At 50.4% G+C, this 22,292-nt stretch overlaps 2 protein-coding genes across 3 annotated transcripts; one reads left to right on the top strand and one right to left on the bottom strand.

Moving 5' to 3' along the window:
• Positions 1-22: 22 nt before the first annotated feature.
• Trpt1 (tRNA phosphotransferase 1) lies at positions 23-2,993 on the top strand. Its single transcript, XM_028771205.1, has 7 exons — positions 23-411; positions 581-662; positions 1,921-2,090; positions 2,180-2,354; positions 2,489-2,545; positions 2,618-2,728; positions 2,839-2,993. The coding sequence occupies exons 1-7, from the start codon at positions 352-354 to the stop codon at positions 2,931-2,933; spliced, it is 750 nt and encodes a 249-aa protein (XP_028627038.1). The 5' UTR covers positions 23-351; the 3' UTR covers positions 2,934-2,993.
• Fermt3 (fermitin family member 3) lies at positions 2,914-21,346 on the bottom strand. 2 transcript variants are annotated; one of them, XM_028771202.1, is made up of 15 exons: positions 21,147-21,346; positions 20,565-20,741; positions 16,579-16,812; positions 16,290-16,409; positions 16,023-16,191; positions 15,811-15,913; positions 7,573-7,680; positions 7,260-7,394; positions 7,122-7,171; positions 6,914-7,038; positions 6,662-6,768; positions 6,297-6,536; positions 5,845-5,969; positions 3,575-3,716; positions 2,914-3,462 (listed from the first exon to the last, which is right to left on the bottom strand). In XM_028771202.1, exons 2-15 carry the CDS (start codon positions 20,722-20,724, stop codon positions 3,283-3,285), a joined length of 1,998 nt encoding a protein of 665 aa, XP_028627035.1. In that variant the 5' UTR covers positions 20,725-20,741; positions 21,147-21,346; the 3' UTR covers positions 2,914-3,282. The 2 variants fall into 2 exon arrangements, with proteins under 2 accessions (XP_028627035.1, XP_028627034.1); XM_028771201.1 differs by having other exon boundaries at positions 20,565-20,738.
• Between the last annotated feature and the right edge of the window lie 946 nt (positions 21,347-22,292).

Raw genomic sequence — 22,292 nt, 5'->3', positions numbered from 1 at the left:
GAAGTACCCGCCCCTTTCTTTCGTGGCTTCCCATTGGCCAGTCAGTGTCCGGGCCGATCCTGCCCTCCGCAATTGAGCGCTTCAGGTCTACGCCGACCTCTTCTCCTTCGTGTCAACCCGCACGCCAGCCCGTGCACTCGGCAATCGTGCTGCGATCTGATTTCAGGGCTCGAGGTCTGGTTCGGATCCCTCGGGCCTCGAGGCTGCCAGTGTGACCTTGAGCAAGTCTCGCCTGCTGGGCTTCAGGTTCCCTTGTGTGAACTAGGGTGGGATGAACAGTGTGGTCCTTACCCTGAGCTTTTGTAAGTTTCTGGACAGAGCCACACTCCCTGCTCCCTACAAGTCTTGGTCATGAACGCCCCTGGAGGAAGGAGGCAGGAAGGTAGAAGGACTCATACATCCCGGGAACAGGTGCGCACCTTTCCAGCCTTACCCACTATGAGAGAACATGGGAGAGACCCTGAGTCTTAGCTTCTTGGTGGAGTAGACTGCAGCACCATGGGAGCTGTTCTGGCCTACCTTTGCAGTAGGACATTCAGGACTGGTTACTGAAACCCAGACTATCACTGGACTCTTTCAGGACCGAGGTGTGCAGTTGTCTAAGGCTCTGTCTTATGCCCTTCGCCACGGGGCCTTAAAGCTGGGACTTCCCATGCGAGCTGGTAAGTAAGCACGCTAGAGGCTGGGAGGGATGGTGGGAGCCCAGGGAGCAACTGGAACCTCTGTCTTCTCAACTTTAATTCTTAACACTGCTCCAAGAGGAACGCAGAATAAACAGACACACCCTCCGAGTGTACAGGAAAAACAAGGCCCAGAACCTCTTTCATACCTCCTAGAAGAGAAGCCCTGTCTAGGCTGGGCCTCATGATGTCCCTTTCAGCCAACTGGCCCAGTAAACACTTCCCAAGAATGGACAGGGGCATACTGAAGCAACTGATGTTTATTGAATGGCCACTCTGGACCATTCAATACCTAGCTATGTTACTCTCCCTGAAGCAGATATGCTAGTCTGTTTTCTTTTTGTAGTGTTTTTTTCTTTATCTTTTATGTGCATGAGTGTTTTGCCTGCACCACATACATACTTGGTTCTGTGGAGGCCAGAAGAGCATTGCATCCAATAGAGTGGGAGCTGCCACGTGAGAGCTGGGAATCCGACCCTAGGTCCTTATGACCAACAGCCAGTGCTCGTAATTGTGGCACCATCTATAAAGCACCATTTTTCATTTTTGGGACAAGATGTCATGTAGTCTAAGCTGGCCTCACCTTGAGCTCTTGATTCTTTTGCCTGCACCTCTCAGGTGCTAGGCTTATAGGCATCTACCAACATGTCCACCATGAAGCTGGTCACCGTCTCTTGTAAGTTAGATAAAATGAGTCCTGGGATAGAAACGTGTCTCCTTAGTAGAGCCCTCTCCCAGTTGGTGCAAAGCTCTGGCTTCAATCACCAACACAGAAAAAAACAAAACAAGGGCTGTGTGGTGGCGGTTCACACCTTTATTTTATTTTATCTTATTTTATTTTATTTTATTTTATTTTATTTTATTTTTTGAGACAGGGTTTCTCTGTGTAGCCCTGGCTGTCCTGGAACTCACTCTGTAGCCCTGGCTGTCCTGGAACTCACTCTGTAGACCAGGCTGGCCTCGAACTCAGAAATCCGCCTGCCTCTGCCTCCCAAGTGCTGGGATTAAAGGCGTGCGCCACCACCGCCCGGCTTTTTTGTTGTTGTTCACACCCTGTCTAGTGGGGGAAAGAAAACAAACGAACAAACAAACAATGTGAAACCCAAAAAGGAAAGCCTTCCTGAAAGTCACAGAAAGGAAGCTCATGTGATCTCCCAGGCTAGCCTTTGTTCCAGCTGCCTGGGGCTCCCTGGTGACTATAGCCCTGCCTCCTGAGCGTACCCCCCCTGGCTGCCTGTAGATGGCTTCGTGCCCCTGCAAGCCCTCCTGGAGCTGCCCCAGTTCCACAGCTTCTCAATTGAGGATGTGCAGCTTGTGGTGGAAACCAATGAAAAGCAGCGGTTTACCCTGCAACCAGGCGAGCCGAGCACTGGGCCCCTCATCAGAGCCAATCAAGGCCACTCCTTACAAGTGGGTGCCAAAGGGCAGGTGGGGAGTCAGGTGGGGCTCCAGTTCATGACAGGGGGCTCACTGATGCCCATTCACACACTTATCCACAGGTCCCTGAGTTGGAACTGATGCCCCTGGAGACACCACAAGCCCTGCCCCTGACGCTAGTCCATGGTACATTCTGGAAGCATTGGCCATCTATTCTACTGAAGGGCTTGTCACGCCAAGGAAGGACGCACATCCACTTGGCCTCAGGATTGCCTGGGGACCCTGGTGTCATCAGTGGTCAGTGTCACCATCATCTATTCTGTCCTCCCAGGTCCCCAGCAAGCTTCTTTTGTGAGCAGTCACCACATAGCCTTACATGGGGCAGCATCTCCCCACCCCACTAGAGGGCCCCAATCTAGTTGTCCCTGCAGGCATTCGTCCAAATTGTGAAGTGGCAGTGTTCATCGATGGACCCCTAGCCCTCACAGGTAAGTGTGGGCCCTGCAGGGGCTCTCCCTGTCAGAGAGGGGCACCAGTCACATCTCTAGCTCTGTGAGCAGATGGAATCTCTTTCTTCCGCTCTGCCAACGGGGTGATCCTGACTCCAGGGAATGCTGAAGGCTTCCTGCTTCCCAAGTACTTCAAGGAGGCCCTGCAGCTCCGACCTATCCGTGAGAAGCAAACCATCACCCACCTCGTGCCCTTTGCCCTCAAGCTCTTTGAAAGCTCCACACCTTAGGCAAATGTTCCTTTCTCATAGCAACTTTTGTCTCTACCTCAGGAAAGCCTCTCTCCCTGGCTGGTGATAAAGAGACAGGGTCTCAGAGTGGCCCCAAGCACAGTTCCAGACGAGGAAGAAGAAAGACCCAACAATAAAATATTTATTTATTAAAAAAACTGAAACAAACACAGAAAGAAAGTCCAGCTTCAAACCAGGATTCCTTGTTCCTTAGCTGTGTCTGGCATTCGTCATGTGCTTAGGGACTAAATATAGTCAGGGGTGTGAGCTTTTGCCAACAGGGCAAGAGGAGGGGCTCTGTGTGGCTCAGGGCCCATCATCCCTAGACTGGGTGGTGGTAGTATCTACCCCAGCGAGGGCCCTGGCCTGCCTGGTGACAAGTGAGGGTGCCCACCAGGGTACAGGCTGGGAGTGATGAGCAGTGAGTTCAGGTAGGTGTGGCCTTGGGAGGGTCCCTGGAGGTGGTGAGTGGAGCTGGGGCTGCCTTTAGAAGGCTTCATGGCCTCCTGTAAGCTGCAGGAACAGATCCTCATCCAGCTCCTCCCCTCGGGCCCGTTCTCGAGTGGACAGGAAAATGTAGCCCCCGATGTACTCGTGCACGATGCGGCAGCTAGCAGACACACAGCTGAAGGCCACATTGATGTGTTCATCAAACTCAATGGCCACCTGCAGATGGGTTGTCACAGGTTCAGTGAGCTGGAACAACAAGCAGCAGCCTCTACCCTGCCCTGGTTGGGTCTGAGCTGGCTCCCTGTCCCTGGCCTCCCTTGGGGCCTACCTGCCGTATGTCCCAGTTGACGTTCCATTGCCGCATGTTGCTGAAGCGCCAGGTCTTGACCACGTCACCCACAGCCAGGTCAATTCGGATCAAGCGGTTGTTGGCAATGCCCAGGATCTCATCTTTCCTGCTGCCCTTGAACCTGATGCCAGGGACAAAGGACGTGAGTGAGAGCTACACTGCGTATGGCCCTGGAACACACCCCACGTGTATATTGCTGCAGAGACCTCAGGGTGGGGAACAGCCTCACCTGTCTGCCCCAGGTCTGCAGCTCTGCAGCTGCTGAGCCTGAGGTGGCCAGCCACTCCACTTTTCTTAGCCTTAAGCTCCTACTTTGAAAAAATGCAATTATTCCTGGACTTATGCTAGGCAGGTATGGTACTGTAGATCTGTCACCCCAGCAAAGGGGCTGAGGCAGGAGTTCACTTCAGATCTCCATACATGGTGAAAGGCACTCTGTCTCAAAACCAGGAAGGGCAGGGACAATGCCCAAGTCCATAAAGCACCTGCCTTGTGCATATAAAGACCCATGAGTGCTTGAGATCTCTGGGGCTTCTTGGTCAGCCAGCCCACCCTACTCTATGAATTCCAGGCCAGTATGAGACCTTGTCTCCTTGTCTCAAAAACAGGGTAGACAGGCTGGGAGAGATTGTTCAGTGGATAATGGCTCTTGCCACAGATGTGTGAAAATACAGAACCCTTGCAAATCTAATACATCAATAGTGTGCTTACAGCAAAATGGGAGGCAGAGACTGGAAAGTCTGGGGCCAGCTAGCCACACGGTAGTCAGTAAGAACTCTTATCTCAAACAAGGTGGTAGGTAAAGATTGACCTAAAGGGCTATCCTCCGACCCCCACATACATGCTACAGATACACACACACAGATTTAAAATAAGAACATTAAGAAAAAATATGGGGGGGGGGCGGGAAGCACTGGAGAGATGGCTCAGCAATTAAGAACACTGGCTGTTCTTACAAAGGACCCAAGTTCAGTTCCCAGCACCCATATGGTGGCTCACAATCACCTGTAACTCCAGTTCCAGGGGACTCCAATGCCTTCTGGCCTCCAAGGGCACCATGGACACATGTGGTGCACAGACATACACACGTGTACACTCATACACAAATAAATATGAATAAAGAAAAAATAGGACCAGCAAGATGACTCAGCCCCCTTCAAGCCCAATGAGCCGAGTTTATCCCCCAAACCCACATGGCAGAAAGAGAGAACCAGTTTCCTGTAAGTTGTTCTCTGACTGCCACATGTGGACACACACAAGATAAATACATTGAATAAAACAAAGGAGCTAGGGAGATGGCTCAGCTGTTAGGAACACTTGCAGAAGACCCAGGTTTAGTTCCTAGCACCCACATGGTGGCTCATAACTCCAGTTCCAGGGGATCTGGTGCCTCTTCTGGAAGCCTCTGTGGGCACTGCATGCAGGACATATATACATACACATACACACACACATATATATATATAAATATATATATACACACACACATATATATACATATATATATATACATATATATGCAAAACATTCATACACTAAAAAGTCAAAAAACAAACACTAAAAACTAAATCGTTGTTTATTTTTGTTTGTTTTCCAAAATGATTTCTCTGTGTAGCCCTGGCTGTCCTGGAACTCACTCTGTAGACCAGGCTGGCCTCGAACTCAGAAATCCACCTGCCTCTGCCTCCCAAGTGCTGGGATTAAAGGCCTGTGCCACCATCTGCTGCCAGAACTAAATCTTAAAAAATGTAAAAAAGAAAAACAAGTTGGGCAGCCCCTGAGGAACACCTGAGGTTACCCTCAAATACACAAGTTCGTCCAAGGCGGGGTTATCAGAGTACCATTAAGCAAATAGCTCGTGTCTCCAGTGATGATTAGTGATGATTGCGCATGTCATCATTAACCAGGCCATTCATCGATCTGCAGACTCGGGAACTGGGTTCTCAGGGACCTCCCTATAACACCTTCCCATGGGAGCTGTTCTGCAGGACAGCTGGCCAAGGCCCAGAGAGGAAAGGTTCCAGAACAGAGCTGAGACAAGCCCTGGGTCTTCTGCTTGCCTGGCATGGGTTCTATCTCTTGGATATATCTATGAGAGTATACATTAGAGAATACACACAACCCCCAGGGAGAGAGATATCCGCAGAACAGGTTTGGATTGAGTGCCCGGGGCCCACTTGGTATATATACGAGCACACAGTATCTGGCAGCAAGTGAGAGCAGAGTGCTTGGCAGGACTGGAATCCTACCTGACCATCACATAGGAGATGCCGAAGTCAGGCAAGGATTGCCAGGCCTGGATGAAGCGCAGCTGGGCCTCGGTCAGTGATAGTTGGGCCACATTCTGGTGAGCTTCCAGGATCCGTGGGGTGAGCTGTAGGGCCATATTAGTAAGGGATTGACAGGGCTTCCCCTTATCCAAAGTCCCTGACTTCCCCCACCTGTGTGCCCTGCTGACTGAAGGCACAGTACCCCAGGCCTCGAACAAGAGAAAGTGGCCACTGTGGTGCCACCAAAGTGCAGATGTGACTGAATCCGGTCCTACAACGGACCTGGAACCCTTCCGGGGGAGTCTGGGTGCGGGCATGGCAGGATTGGGAAGGTGTGGATACAAGGATTCCCTAAGGGAGAGTGCTCTGTGGTCCAGGGATCAAGGGTGGCTGGGAAACGCAGCGGTCCCCATCCCCACTCCCTCAGGCACCTGCTTGGCCTTGAACTTCCGCTGGAATCGAGGAGCTACAAGGCCATAGGGGTTAAGGCCCTCGGCAGAGGCTTCAAGACCCTGAGGTTTGTTCCCTGAGCCTCCGTTGCCCCCGCCTGCCCGCTGCAGGCTGAGGAAGGCCAGAATGGCCTGCACCTCGCTGGCATAGCTGCTGTCCGCCATGGTACGGCCCTTGGAGGCCAGTCGGCAGGCAGCCATCCACTGTGCATACTGCTGTTCCTGGAGTAAGGACAGAGGGGGTTGGCGAGTAAGTGCTGGCCATATTTACTTTTACCCTGAGTGCAATTTCACTCCTACCCACTGCCCCTCTCACTCCTGATCCCCCCTTGGTCCAGCATGCTCACATCCTGGCACCTCAGGTAGATCTCACTCATGCCTTCTGGTGAGGGTACCAGGAGTTTGATGCAGAACTTCTGGCCGGAGACATTTACATCAGGGACCACCTCACAGCCTGCAAGAAAAAGGAGGTGGCTTTCTAAGAGGCGCCTGTCTGAAAGCCAGCCTCACCACCTACAGCTTCCTCAGGGTAGACAGTGCCCACCCAGGACCCCAAGGAGGAAACAGACTGAGAGCAGTTGCTACCCAAATTCCTTTACCCTTGAGGTTGAGCTGCTGGATAGGGTCCCCCGGTGCTTCATCTTGGCTCTTGTAGTAGGACAATGTGGTGTCCTTGAATACCACCCAGTGCTGACGGTAGCCCTTCAGGGTCAGCTTCCGGGGCCTGGGGAGAGCCGGAAGTTTGTGAGCCTTAGCCTCCCTGCCTTACCCCTCCTCCACTCTCACTAGGCAGGCCCTACACTTAACCGGAAGATTCGGAGATGGTCCTTGAGTTCTGGGATGGTGGTGAGGCTATCCTGGGAGAGGAGACAAGTCAGAGGGGGCCTTGGATGCCCTTTCGGACCCTGACCCCAGCCCTATTCCCAGGCCCAAGCCCCTCCTCACCAGCATGTCTGAGGGTGCTGACCCCTTCAGCTTCACCTCCAGATTGTTCAGGGCTGCATCCAGGTCATCCAGCCCCAGGTCCCCAGAGGCCAACTCCCCTACATCCCCACTCAGGGTCAGTTTGTTGATGTGGTACTAGGGACACATAGTCAGTTAGAGCTGAGTCTGAGGCCATCTGTCCCACAGAGCACCCATGAAGACTATCCTGGGGCGGGGGGAGAGAAGTCAGAGGGACTTCTTTGAAAATGGACCCACTCCATTTTCCTGGGAGGCCTTTCGACCCTGCACCCCATCAGCCCTGGGCCCCTGGCACCTGCAGGGCAGCAAACACCATCATCTCCTCCTCAGTGCAGTCGATTTCCTCTGTTAGTAAGTCCCAGCGGGCCTGCTCATACAGCTGGGTCAGCCGTACCGGGTCTGTCTGGAGCAGCAGGGGAAGGGGAGGCTCAGCTAGTCAGATGGTTCCTGTGCTGGATAGCCAAGCTCAGCCACGTGAGCAGCAGACCCCATCTCTACCCTGCCGACCTGCCTGATGCCAAGGCAGGCAGTGCAGCTCTCTATAAATGTCTACTCTACTGTGCGACAAGCCACAGGCCAGCCTCCTCCTAAGAACAGGCAAGTGAGGAGCAAGACCGCCCACCCCTGAATGAGCTGCTCAAGAGTAGAAAGAAGACAGTTCCCTCTGGGGTAGCTCATACAGGCCACAGGAAAGCACTCCAGCATTTTCTCTAGGAAGTGACCCACAGGACAGAGTCCCGCAGGCTGACAGTGGGCCACCAAAGGGAAGAAGGAGTGAAAGGACTCTAGAGTCAAGGGCAGGGACACCTGGAGACTCACTAGGCCTGAGAACAATGAAAAAGGGGAGAACCCCCACCCCAGGTATCACCCAACCCTGGCACATCAAGTCATTACAGGACTAGGCACAGACATCCTCTCCCACTGAGAGAGGACAAGGCATCTCAGGGGGACAGGATCCACAAGCAGGCAAAAGGGGGGAACCAAAGGAAGGGGCTGCAATCAGGATGTAAAGTGAATGAATAAATTAATTAATGAAAGAAAAAGAATAGTTAACAACACACACATAGGCAAAGAGAAGAGAGACAGCTTTGGATGAGCAGAGCTCTTGGTTCGATTCCCAGTGTTGCAAGAAACTGAGCCTAGTGGGCTAGCTCATAATCCAATACTTTGGAAGAGGAAGCAAGAGGGTCAACATGTGCAACTGAGGCCAGCCTGGGCTACGTAAGACTGTCACAATCACAAAAAACAACGGCAGAACAGAATGGTTTCTCAAACTGTAAGAGAATCAAAAGGCAAGTAGGGTGTGGTGGCGAATGTGTGTATCCCAGTGTGAATCCCAGTGTGCTCAGGAGGCAGAGGCAGGCAGAGCTCTGAGTATGAGTCCAGCCTGGTTTACTGAGTAAGTTCCAGGACAGCTACTCAGAGAAACCCTGTCAAAATGCAAGAAAATTTAAGGCAACACATAGAGTGGAGAAGTGGATTCAGGAGCTCTCTCTCTCTCTCTCTCTCTCTCTCTCTCGCTCTCTCTCTCTCTCTCTCTCTCATAGCTAAAAAAGAGCCGGACTCCATTAGTCACTGGGGAAGTGTGAATCAAGGTCACAGGGAAAGTCAGGCTGATAGTTCTCCAGGGTGGGTGTTGAGGATAGAAAACTAGAAATGGGTGATAGAGACTTCTCTACAACAGCAAAAAAAAATAAATAAAAAATGGCTTAATACTGGCTGTGATGGTGGTTGTACACCACGTACAATAATGACCAAAATTAACTGTTCAATATTGGTGGCACTTTTGGCATGTGAGACTACACAGCGATGCTGTGGGAGAGTTTTTTGGCGTGGTGGCTGCGCTGTCAAAGAAACCAAGTACCAAGTGCTGCTGAGCCTGGGGTCACCAAAACTGTCTTCTGTTAACGGAGGAGGTCCTACCTTGGCGGTGTCTGTGTGCCCTGAGTCCTACCTTTTTTCCTCTGAAATAGATGAACACAGTGTCCCCAAGATGTACATTCAGCCTCACATCTGCAGGCTCCAGACCCTGATTCAACCAACCACAGACTGGTAATGCTGGGGGAAGGATTGGAACTAGTGGAGTATGGTGGTTTTTCTCTGTAATCCCATAATTTGGGAGGTTGAAGCAGGAGGATTATCACAAATTCCAGACCAGGCTGAGTGACATAGTGAATTCTAGAACAGCCTGGAATAGAGTGAGAACATGGCGTTGTTGTTGTTTTTGAGACAGGGTCTTACTATGTAGCCCTGGCTGTCTTGGAACTCACTATTTAGACCAGGATGGCTTTAAAACTCACAGAGATTCGCCTGCTTCTGCCTCTCAAGTGGTGGGATTAAAGGCATGCCACACTGTGTGGTGCTACACTCCTTTCATGCCAGTATTCAAACTCAGGAGGCAGAGGCAGGAGAATTTCTGTGAATTCAAAGTTAGCCTGGTCTACATAGCAAGTTACAGACTATCCATGACTACACACTCTCTCTGTCTCTCTGTGTCACTCTGTCTGTCTCATACACACAAACACACACACACAAGACAGAGAGACAAGGAGAGAGTGTGTAGTCATGGATAGTCTGTAACTTGCTATGTAGACCAGGCTAACTTTGAATTCACAGAAATTCTCCTGCCTCTGCCTCCTGAGTTTGAATACTGGCATGAAAGGAGTGTAGCACCACACAGTGTGGCATGCCTTTAATCCCACCACTTGAGAGGCAGAAGCAGGTGAATCTCTGTGAGTTTTAAAGCCATCCTGGTCTACATAGCAAGTTACAGACTATCCATGACTACACACTCTCTCTGTCTCTCTGTGTCACTCTGTCTGTCTCATACACACAAACACACACACACAAGACAGAGAGACAAGGAGAGAGAGACACACAGAGAAAGACACAGGAGAGAGAAAAAAAGAGAAAGAGAGGGAGGGAGGGAGGGAGGGAGGGAGGGAGGGAGAAAAATATACACTGGGTAGGACATTACTAGTTACCTAAAGATGGCTTAAAGTACAGGGGACAGCAATAGTTAAGCAAAGGAGCTCTTCTCCCAGGCCAGGACCTGGAGCTGTCTGCCCAGCTTTCTTGGTGCTCTTCTTCAGTCCCACCTCCACAGATAATGAAAAAATAGTTTGACCCCACTAAGAGATAGATAGATAGATAGATAGATAGATAGATAGATAGATAGATAGATAGATAGATGGATGGATGGATGGATGGATGGATGGATGATGGATGGATGGATGGATGGATGGATAGATGGATAGATGGATGGATGGATGGATGGATGGATGAATGGATGGATAGATGGATAGATGGATAGATGTATGCATGTATATAATGATAATAATAACTATCATTATTATGATTGCTAGTTAGCTTCAGCCTCCCATATTGCTGAGATTCCACCACCAGGCCTGGTTTTGCTCACCTGCTCTGAAAGTGGTACTGTGCTAGATATTGGGAGGAAGGCCTGGGTTAAGATCTCCTGTGCAAACCCCAGCAGCAGGTCACAGTACGTGGGGAATGTCCAGGTAGTCCTTTGTAGCCTCTCTTATCACTATGGACAGTTACCTTTGTGTGTAGGTAGAGCTCAGTGGAGGAGGAACCCAGCCCTGCAAGTCCCGGGTTCAACCCACGACACACACATGTCGCCTACCTGCTCCAAAGAAGTTTGACCATGAAGGGAAATATGAACACAGCTATTGTGTGTTCTGCTAAGAACACTGTTTACATGTTACTATTCGTAGACATAGCCTGTTTTCACCAAACACTATAAACACCACTAGATTAGTAAGACTTAGAAATGTGTGTGCTGTGTGGAGGGGGAGAGGCTAGGACAGCTGAGTCTTCATCTTTCTCACAACCAATAGCTGTGTGCAAAAGTGCAAGGTCAAGGACTAGGGATCTGGGTTCAGGAACGAACACAGAAATCCCAGCTATCCAAGAGACTGAGGCAGAAGGATAGCTTTGGCTTAAGTTCAAAACTATCATAGGTAACAAATGAGACTCCATTGAAGGCAGGGGATAAGGAAGAAGGAAGGAATTTAGCAGAATGGCAGAGAACTCGCCTAGCATACACAGGCTCTGGGCTACAGCTCCAGCACACACACAACAGGACATGTGGCACATGCCTGTCAGGTATAGCACTTGGGAGGCTAAAGCAGAAGGATTGCTTCCAGTTTGGGGCCAACCTGGACTATAAGTAAGTCCCGGGACAGCAGGCTATCCTGCTGAAATTTTGTGGCTATAAGACAAAATACAGGGCTGGTGAAATGGCCCAATGGTTAAGAGTACGGGCTGCTCTTCTAAAGAACCTAGGTTCAATTCCCAGCACCCACATGGCAACTCACAACTGTCTGTAACTCCAGTTCCGGGGGACCTGACACACCCATACAGATGTACATACAGGTAAACCACCAATACACAAGAAATAAATAAAAGCAGGCTGGAGAGATAGTTCAGGGGTTAAGAGCACTGTCTGCTGTTCTTCATTGAGTTCAATTCCAGCAACCACATGGTGGCTCACAACCATCTGTAATGGAATCAGATACCCTCTTCTGTGTGTCTGAAGAGAGCAACAGTGCACTTACATAAAACAAGTAAGTCTTTTAAATAAATAGATAAATAAGAAAGAAAGTCGCCAGGCGGTAGTGGCGCACGCCTTTAATCCCAGCACTTGGGAGGCAGAGGCAGTAGGATTTCCGAGTTCGAGGCCAGGCTGGTCTACAGAGTGAGTTCCAGGACAGCCTGGGCTGTTCCAGGACAGCCTGGGCTATACAGAGAAACCCTGTCTCAAAAAACCAAAAAAAAAAGAGAAAGTCTACACTAAAATAAAACCCTATATTGTTCAAGTCTACATTTCCCAGAGAATAGGATCTGGGTTAAGGCAGAGTGAAGCAGAGAATGGCTTTGCTGCTAGTGCTGAGAGCATGTAGGGCTGGAGAAAATGTGGTTCCGTATTGGGTGGGAGCAAACCGCACAGAGCTGCCTGCTGTCTCAGAGACCAGGCACGTGTGGTGGAGAAGCAGAGGCATCCAAGTCACTGGGAGGCAGTGGGAGACTGAGCTGGAGACCAGCAGAGGCTTGGGAGGAGCAGAAGGGGGCAGTGAGAGCAGGCAGAGTCCACAGGACGTGGGAGAAAGCAAAGCCTCACAGGACGTGGGCATCAGAGCCTACACTAGGACTGCAGCTGTAGCCAGACATCAATGAGGTTAGAGGCAAACTTTGGAGGGGTCAGACTGTTTTCTCAGGACCTTATCTTCATCTCCAAACAAGGATTTTTATACTTGATCTGTTTGCCAATGTTGATCACCCCAGGGTCTTACACAGGCTAGGCAGCTATTCTACCTCTGGGCTCTGCCTCAAGCTGGAGTAAACAAGATTTTATAATACTGTGATGGTCAGAGTTGTCAAATTGACTATACTAGAAGCACCCAGGAGATGGGCCTCTGGGCATGTGTGTAGGAATTACTTTATGTTAGTTGATATGGGAAGATCCACCCACTGTGGGGATGGAGCACCACTCCCTCGGCGGCGGTCCTGGACTGTGTGAAATAGAGCCTGGAGCTGAGCAGCAGAGGCATTCCTTCATTGCTGTGGGTGTCATGTGACCAACTGCTTCAAGCTCCTGCCCTGACTCCCCTGAATTGACGGATGGTACTTTGAGCTTTAAGCTAGAATAAACCCTCCCTTCTTTTTCTTTTTTTTTTTTTTTTTTAGTATTTATTTGTTTTTATGTATATGAGTACACTGTGGCTGTCTTCAGATATACACCAGAAGAAGGCATCAGATCCCATTACAGATGGTTGTGAGCCACCATGTAGTTGCTGGGAATTGAACTCAGGGATCTCTGGAAGAGTAGTCAGTGCTCTCAACTGCTGAGCCATCTCTCCAGCCCAACCCTCCCTTTTTTTTCAGTTGCTTTTTTCAGAGTATTTTATTCAGCATCAGGGAATAAAACCAAATAATTAAAGAACTATTTTACGAATAGCCATAAACGCAGTGTTCAGAAGGCAAAGGCAGTAGGATTGCCCCTGAGCGACTATGGGCTTCGGAAGTGGCTCAATGGGTTAAAAACAGTAGGCACACCAGCCTGGTGCCAGGTTTGCTGTCAAGAGCCTACCTGGGAAAGCTATGTGTGGTGACCGTGACTGCAAGGCCAGTACTCCCATAGGCAGATGGGGGACAGAAACAAGCCCGGAAGCTTGAGGGTAGAGAGAGACCCTGCTTCAGCAAGGTGGAAGGTGAGAATGGATTCCCAGGGGCTGTCCTTGGGCCTCCACATGCTTGCCTCAGCATACCCACATGTGCGTACCCACAAAATAAGTAATCTAAAAATAAGTTCATAAGAAACTCTTTAACATATATTCCTTGCTAAAGAAGGCAGAAACACCAAAAACTAGAGAGGAGGAACTGTCTCTGACTGCTCGGGGCATGGTGAAGATTGTTTAACAATCTTAAGATGCACAGGGCCGTGAAAGACGGCTCTGCAAGAAGAGCCCTTGCTGCTCTTCAGAGTGACTGGGCTCAGTTCCCAGCGCCAACATGGCAGCTCACAACTGTGACACCAGTTCCAGGCAATCCAATGCTCTTTCCTGACTCCATGTGCACCAGGCACACACTTGCTGACAGACATACATTCAGGCAAAACACAAAAACACATAAAGTAAAACTAAATGTTAAAAAAATATTTAAAATACCTATTACCCTGGTTTGACGATTATGCATTTTATTACATGTACTGACTCACTAAAATTTATGCCATAAAGATTTACTGATCATATAAATCAGTTAATAAAATTCAATTTATTAAAAAGACCAGCAAGATAGTTCAGTGGATCAGGGTACTTGCTACCAAGCCTGGCAGCCTGAGTTAAATCCCTGGGATCCACAGGGTCGGAGGAGAGAACCAACTCCTGGTCCACTGACCTCCACAAGTGCACTGTGTGTAGCACATAGAACACACATTCTCTCTCTTAGTCTTTCTCTCTTAGTCTCTCTCTCTTAGTCTCTCTCTCTCTCTCTCTCTCTCTCTCTCTCTCTCTCTCTCTCTCTCTCATACACACACACACACACACACACACAAACACACACACATACGTATACACTCACAAATAGATAAAGAAATATGATTTAAAAAAAAAAAAAGAAGAAGGGACTGGGGAGATGGCTCAATTGTAGAATATCTGCTGTGGAAGCACGAGGACCAGAGCTCACATCCCCAGCACCCGTGTAAACAGCCTATAATCCCAGCACTCAAGGCAGAGACCTTGGGCCTCGCTAACCACCCAGCCAGATGAATCATGGGTTCTGTGACAATGATAGAAGACACCACCAGACCGTGACCTCTGCCTTCATGTACATACAATAGACAGGTGAGGAGAGGAGGAATGAAAGCTAAGAGCCTGTGTACTACTGCAGGAAGAGGCAAACACCCTGAGCCCATGTAGCACAGAAGCTGAGAGAGAAAGAGTATTCCAGAGGAAGTGGCATTGCCTATGCCCATGCCCAAATGAACAGGTAAGATGCAGGCCTGTAATCCCAGCCACTGGACTGCTCAAGCAGGAAGACTGGAAAGTCAAGGCCTGGCAGGGCTACAGAAGGAATTCAAGGCCAAGTGCCACAATTTTGATAACTTACTAAGACCCTACTTCAAATTAAAAAACAAAACAAACAAAACAAACAAACAAAAAACGGGGCTGGAGAGATGGTCCAGCAATTAAGATTCCTCACTGTTCTTCCAGAGCACCCAGGTCCAGTTTCCAGCACCCATACGGTGGTTCACAACCCTCTGTAGCTCCAGTTCCAGGGGATCTGACACCCTTTCTGCTCTCCATTGATACCAGGCAAAAATGCTATGCGGACATACTACATACAGAAAAAACACACTTACACAAAAAATATTAAAATAATTTAAAGAGCCTGGGATAGTAGCTCAATAGTTGAGCATTTGTCTTGCATGAGGAAATCCTAGGTCCAATCCTTATTACCAAAACAAAGTGTAGGTGAGATATAACCGTGGAACAGGCCGCATGGGCAGCAGGTGTCCTTCGTGTATGGGTAGAAGGCACCAGGGGGTCTCTGTGGACAGCTTGAAACCAAGTGCTCTGAAGACTACCATGTGCATGTTTGCAGTGAAGGGGAGCCTGTGGGAACCTGGGCAGTTTGTGGAAGCAGAAGCTTAGACAGCAATGATGCAAAGGAAAAAAGTCAGGGAAGCCTAGGAGAAGGCACACAGGCTACCCTGCAAATCTCCTTCCCCACCTACCAGGCCTCCCTCTCTACACGAGAGACCCACACTCCCCAGCACCCACCACTGTCTCTGGGTGTCTACATAGGTCTCTGCCATGAGCCCTGAGTAGGCGGGTTCTAAAGAAACCAGCACTGAGACTTGTCCCCATCTGCCTTGGCACTGGGGGCCCTGTGGTGCCTTGGGAGGATCGACACACAAAGGCACAGATGAACACATGGTCAGATAAGCTGAACCCTCCAGGGGCTGACCTCTCAGAGCTAGACACTCGAGTTCCAGAACCCAGCTCACCTTGGGATCCAGGTCAAAAAAGCTGTAGTACTTAAATCGTAGCCAAAGCACATCCCCAGCCTTGATACCTTGCTGCATGAGGCACCGTGATGAATCCAGCCACCTGAGTATGGCAGAAGCGGAGTCAAGGTACAGAGAAGGGCCTAGAAGCAGGAGGCAGAGTGTAGGCCAGCTAGGCCTTGGGTAGGGTGACCTAGGTGTGGGCCATGCACCTGCTGTGGAGCTGAGTCTTGTCAGGCAGGGAGCTGGGCCTTGGCAGGCGCTGGAGCAGGAGAGGGTCAGGGGCTGGCTGTGGCCGGCTCAGCATGTGGTAACAAGCCTCAGTCTGGGGGCTGTCGGAGAAGTGTGCTGGCATGCCTCGGAATAAGGTGGGTGCCACACCTGCAGGGCAGGTGGATTCAATCAGGTCTGGCCATGGACCGGACATCACATGCCTCACTCCGCCGTGGCCCCAGCCCAGGCTAGCCATGCTCACTTACCGCCGGCTAGGACAACCTTTGTCAGGTCATGCACCTCCTCCTCAGGCTCCTTCTCCTTCTTCTTCTTCTCCTTCTTTTCTGGAGCACGCAACAGAGACAGCTCCTCCGGGTGCCTGATACCTGAAGGGAATAAGACCTCAGTATCAAGGCTCTGCTAGGTCACCTCCCTACCTTCCCACATAGACACCTTGGGGGAGGTCACAGCCCTTCGGAAAACTGGAGATCAGGCTATGGCAAGAAAAAGGTTATAGAGCTGGGCCTGGGAAAGGAAAGGGGCCCCACTACTCACTGAGGAGGCGGCAGATGGCAGCCACAGTCTGGAAAAGGGGCTTGGAGAAGCTGGCACGAAGACGCAGCACACGTCTGTTGGGTAGTCTCAGGATGACAGGTCGGTGCTGCGGCCCAAAGAAGAGGCGGGCATCTGCCAGAATCCCATACTTGTCCAGCGTCCAGTGTGTCTGCAGCAGCCACTGTCTCTTCTGCTCCCACCAAATGGCATGGTCAGACCAGTCCTGCTTGCGATCTGTGAGGACCCAAGGTGCCCATTGGCCTTCAAAGACCCTGCCAAGCGTTCTGTTCTTTATCTCTGTCCCAGCACTGAAGCCATTGGTAGGCCAGGTTGGGTTGGCTCCAAAGTGATGGCGGAATGGCTATTTGCTAGCTGACTCCTGCCAGTCCTTCTGGGCTCAATTGTTACATTATTTCCTCAGGGGAGCCCCCCAACCCAGAATATGGACACCCCAAGTCAATGACCTCACCTCATATACTTATTTAGTTTCTCCTTACAGCCCAGTGTGTCCTGAGGGATGCTTGGTTCAATGTCCTTTCTCTCTATATATATCTGTCTTTTTCTTTTTCTCTTTCTTTTGTTTAAGTTTTTTTGGGACAGTTTTTCTCTGTGTAGCCCTAGCTGTACTGGAACTTGTCCTGTAGACCAGGCTGGCTTCAAACTCACAGAGATCCACCCACATCTGCCTCTTTTGTGCTGGGATTAAAAGTGCGTACCACCACACCGCATCAACATCTGTGGGTCTTCTGGGCCTTCAGTACCTACCAGTTCCTGGGTCAAGGTGCTTAACTTTTCTAGCTTCAGCTTTCTAGTTCGTAAGACATATCGATCACCCTGACTCATGACTGCTAACCAATGGCTGCTATATGCAAAGTGTTGTGCAATTTTGATACTTAAGAGAAGCATGCAGTTAGAAATATGAATGCCATCTAGCCAGAATTGGGTCCTAACAATAGATGACACAGGATGATGCCTCATCCTCCCCCAAAGAAGTGTGAATACAGAAACAAATGGGACAAAAAGCTACGATGGGTACATGGCCTCCTAGAATTTGCAGAGACCCAATTTCTTGGCTTCTAGGTTCTTGTTTTGTTTTGTTTTCAGACAGGGTTTTGGAGTGGCTGTGTAGCTGAGGACAACCCTTATCTATTGATCTTCCTGTGTCCAGCTCCCAAAAGCTGGGCTTACAGATATACGCCTGGTTGATACAGTGTTGAGGATCAAACCCAGGGCTGTGTATGCTAGGCGAGCCCTCCACCAGCTAAGTTTCTAGGCCTTTCTCTGGACCTCCCACTGAATTTTTTGTTTGCTTTTTTGTTGTTGTTGTTGTTGTTGTTGTTGTTGCTTTTGTTTTTCGAGACAGGGTTTCTCTGTGTAGCCCTGGCTGTCCTGGACCTCACTCTGTAGACCAGGCTGGCCTCAAACTCAGAAATCTGCCTGCCTCTGCCTCCCAAGTGCTGGGATTAAAGGCGTGCGCCACCACTGCCCGGCTGTTTTTGGTTTTTCAAGACAGAAATTCTTCTGTGTAATGAATAACCCTGGCCTTCCTTTGTAGACCAGGTCGGCCTGGATCTCAGAGGTCCACCTGCCTCTGCCTCCCAAATACTGGATTAAAGGCGTGCGCTGCTACACCTGGCTTCCTCTTGGCCTTTTTCTTTTAGTTTTTAAACTTGAGACAGGGTTTTGTGATGTGGGCTGCATATTCACTAGGGTTGGGACTGTCTCCATGCCTAGCAACCTTTACTGTGGCTTTGTTCTCTTCAGGAGACTGCCCCATCTACCCCTTTTCTCTTTTCCAGGGATTTAGTCTGAAACCTCTCTCTCTGTCCTCAGCCATGTCCTCTTCTGAGGGTTGGGGTCTCCTGTTTTTTTTTTTTTTTTTTTAAAGATGTATTTATTTATTTTATTATGAGTACACTGTAGCTGTCTTCAGACACACCAGAAGAGGGCATCCAATCTCTTTATGGATGGTTGTGAGCCACCATGTGGTTGCTGGGATTTGAACTCAGGACCTCTGGAAGAGCAGTCTATGCTCTTAACCGCTGAGCCATCTCTCCAGCCCGGGGTCTCCTGTTTTATGGCATCAGACGCTACCTTTTGCTAGGATCTGCATGGCATCTCCACTCTAAGGGGGATATCCATTGCTTCCTCATTCTAGACTCCTGTTCACCCGGCCTCATTACCAGTGCTAGAGGATTAAAAGCAGCAGGACTAGCCCCACCTTCCAAGTGTTGTACTGACACTCACTGTGGCTGGACAGAGGAGCCATTCCTCCCAGATCATCCATCCACCAAGGACTCTGTGAGACTCCAGCACCATGGTTTTGACTTCTAGCTCCTCCTTGTGTTACTGTTTTTTTTTTTTTTTTTTTTTTTTTGGTTTTTCGAGACAGGGTTTCTCTGTGTAGTTCTGGCTGTCCTGGAACTCACTCTGTAGACCAGGCTGGCCTCGAACTCAGAAATCCGCCTGCCTCTGCCTCCCAAGTGCTGGGATTAAAGGCTTGCGCCACCACCGCCCGGCCCTTGTGTTACTGTTAATGTCGTTCCTAAACCCGTCCCTCTGCCCCGCCTGTTTGGCCTCTGCAGCCCTCGTCATTTCACCCAGATGATCGGATGCCTGCTTGGGTCTCCCTGACTACAAATTGCCTCTCCTTCAGATAAAGGGGCCTGCAAAGCTTTGCCTTAACGTAGCCCTGCCCCTTGTTTCCAAAGGAGGCACCTAGTCCCTCAAGAAGGCCTCAGGGCCTCCCAGGCTGTCAGGGAACCACCAGGGCTGCTTTCCCATCTTGTCGCAAACCAGGTGTCCTTATTGTCCAGAGACCCTAACCCAAAGCCTCCTCGAGTCCTTGGCATCAAGGCTATCTCTTCCTTATTTTAGAGGCCTCTCTGGAAATCTCCTGTTCTTCCTACTGTCAGGCTCCCCAGGAAGCTCTCAGCATTTGGTAGCAGCATGCTACCATGAGGAAGGTTAGCCTCACGACTGCCTGGCAGTGGAGGGTTGGGGATAATGCCCCTATTTCAGGGAACTGAAGTGACTTGGCCTGAGGAATCCAGCAGTGGTGCATGGTGAGGTGTAGCTGGCTGGGTGTTCAGCCCTCCTGGGGCTCTTGGCCTAGACTCCTATCATCTCCAGCCCTTCTGTCCTGACCCATGTCATGTTTCCAGCTTCGTCTGACATCTAGTTTCTGAGAGACTAACCCTGTTCCCACTTCTGCTTTCACGGCCTCTTTGGGCCCTGCTTCCAACAGTTCCGTTCTTCGCCTCAGCCCTGTTATTTGGCTGTGTTGGGGCTTGTCCTGCCTAGTCACTCTGGTCCCTGTCTTGGACTGCATGCACATACAGGGTTGGCTGAGTCTAGAAAGCCTGCCTCTATCCCTGTCCCAATTCCAGAGGCCTAGGACACAAGCTCACGGTGAGATGCCTTCCGTCTCTGGCTATCGGGAGTTCATGGTGGGATGTCTTCCGGCTCAGACTATCGGGGCTTTCCTGCCATCCTCCCAGGAAGTGATAATTCTCATTTTCTGCTGGTAAGGTTGATGAAAAACCCCATGGGGCCTTCTGGGTGACTGATATCGCCACAGCCTACTCTGCCGTAACTTCCTGTGGGGGCAGGGTCTTTCACCCACTGTCAGCAGTCTGCCAAGTAGTTTGCTGGGGAGGAAATTTAGGAGAGTAGGCCACAGGTCCCTAGGAACCTCCTAGTCATCCCAGACTCCAGGAACATAATAGGCCCCAGCATAGGCAAGATGTACAGGGGACCATGTTGTCTGTCTCTTGGAGACTAGACAGAGCCGGGAGCTGGAGGAAGTATGGAGAGGGAAGTTGAAGAAATATCTTCTTTGGAACCAAACAATTAAGCTGTTGCCTGAGTCATTGCGACAAGGTTATCATGAGTAGAAGCAAGAAAGGCCCAGAAGAGACAGGGAGAGTTGTCATGACTGCCTGTGTGCTACACCAAACTGGATAGAGAGGGTCACAGGGACTCACTGATCTCCTCCACGATCTTCAGAAGCACCCCACCAATGTGCGACTCCCCTGTGACTCGGAGCGTGACAGACTGGGCCTCAGGGTCCTCCTCGCCCACAAACACCCTCAGCTCCCAGGAAGAGTCGATATAGTCCCCGGAGGCTGTCTTCATGCCTGCCATGGCTGCGGCTGCTTCTGCTGAGAAAAGGTGAGTAGACACTGGGCTGCCTACAAATAAGCAGGAGCTCTATGGTACCCTGGGTACCCATGGGGCATTGGTACAGAGAGCTACTGTGATCCAGCAATATAAGACCATCTTACTATCATGTTTGGGCTGAAGAGACAGTTCCTTAGAGCCCACGTTGTCCAACCAACTTAGGTTTCACAGGTGGGAACACCAAGGCCCAATACTAACTGTAGAGCACCCTGCTAGATAACTACTCACAGCTCTGCCAAACCCACCTATCCCAGAAAGCAAGTCCTGGTCCACAGCTCACAGCAAGTAAAACCCACAGAAGTCTCTGGGGTGGTGGCAAGTGTGGCTGCTGTGCACAGAATGGCCGAGCAGGGGGGCAAGCAAATCCTCCTGGGTCTTTCACTTACCTAGCCTGCAAGGGGCTGCAGCTGCAGGTGGCAGTGAACACCTGTTACCCTGGCCTGGGCTGGCCTGGCCTTGTCCCGCTCAGTTGCTTCCTTCAGAGGTCAGCCTGTGGTGGCCTTATCGTCAAAGTTGTGCTAGTCCCTCCCCAGGGCGGGCCGTTGCTGGGTACAGGAAGTACACTGCCATCACGCAGAGGGCTCCATGGCCCTTGCTTTTGTTACCACAGGAAATGAGGGAAGAACAGAGCTAGGGTGACACCACAAAGCTCTCTACCCTACCCCCAGTCATCCACTGGTTGCCTCTCCAGCCTGCTTAGTGGGACTGCCTACAGCCAGCAGTAAAACCTTTCCAATCTTTCCTACCCTCAAACAGGACTTGTTTCCAACCCTACCAGCCTTAAATCTGCCCAGTGATGGCAGAGCCTCTACTCCCCAGCCAGAGCCTCCCTGCCTCTTATGAAACTTCAATGTGATTTCCTCCAGGATCCCTGTTCTATCCCTTTAGAGGGCCCCGGTGGTCCAACAGCCTCATGTACACGCCAGGCACTGGGATGCAAATTGCTCTAAGTACAAGGCTCTCAGTGATAGCTGAGCAGGAATACAGCCTTTTCAGGGATAATGACCTTGGCAGCAGCCTACCCTTAATGGAGGTGAGGCTTTTATTTTTTCCACACAGGGCTTATGTGTAGCCTTGGCTGCCCCAGAACTCATTCTGCAGATGAGGCTGGTCTTGAACTCAGAGATCTGTCTGCTGGGATTAAGGGCATGTGCCGTCATCCATCCTCAAGATAAGGCTAAGTTAAGTGAGTAGGAGAGGCTGCTCTGAGGAGTCCTGGAGGGTGGAGTAGGGGGCTGGGACAGGAAGTCAGTTTTGGCAACGGTAGAAGATACTACAGCCTGCTGCTGGCCTCAGCATCTTGCTAGCCCAGGAAGCAGTCTTTTGGGAGCAAATGAGGAAGTTCAGTGCTGGTCAGTGTAGGAGGAAGACAGTGGTGTTGAGCTCAGGATTAGAGCAGCAGGAGCTGTTGTCGGTACTACTCTCTCAGGAGGCCTGCTTTCTGATCCACTTTGGGTCTAGGTTAGGTTTAGTGTTCTCTGCAGCTAGCAGGCTTACTCTAAGACTACTAAGAACAACAGGAACATCAACCC

Source organism: Grammomys surdaster, unplaced genomic scaffold (assembly GCF_004785775.1).
Source record: "Grammomys surdaster isolate TR1022 unplaced genomic scaffold, NIH_TR_1.0 205, whole genome shotgun sequence".
Lineage (NCBI taxonomy): Eukaryota > Metazoa > Chordata > Mammalia > Rodentia > Muridae > Grammomys > Grammomys surdaster.
Note: the sequence above shows the minus strand (reverse complement) of the source record. Positions and strands in the feature narration are given on the sequence as shown.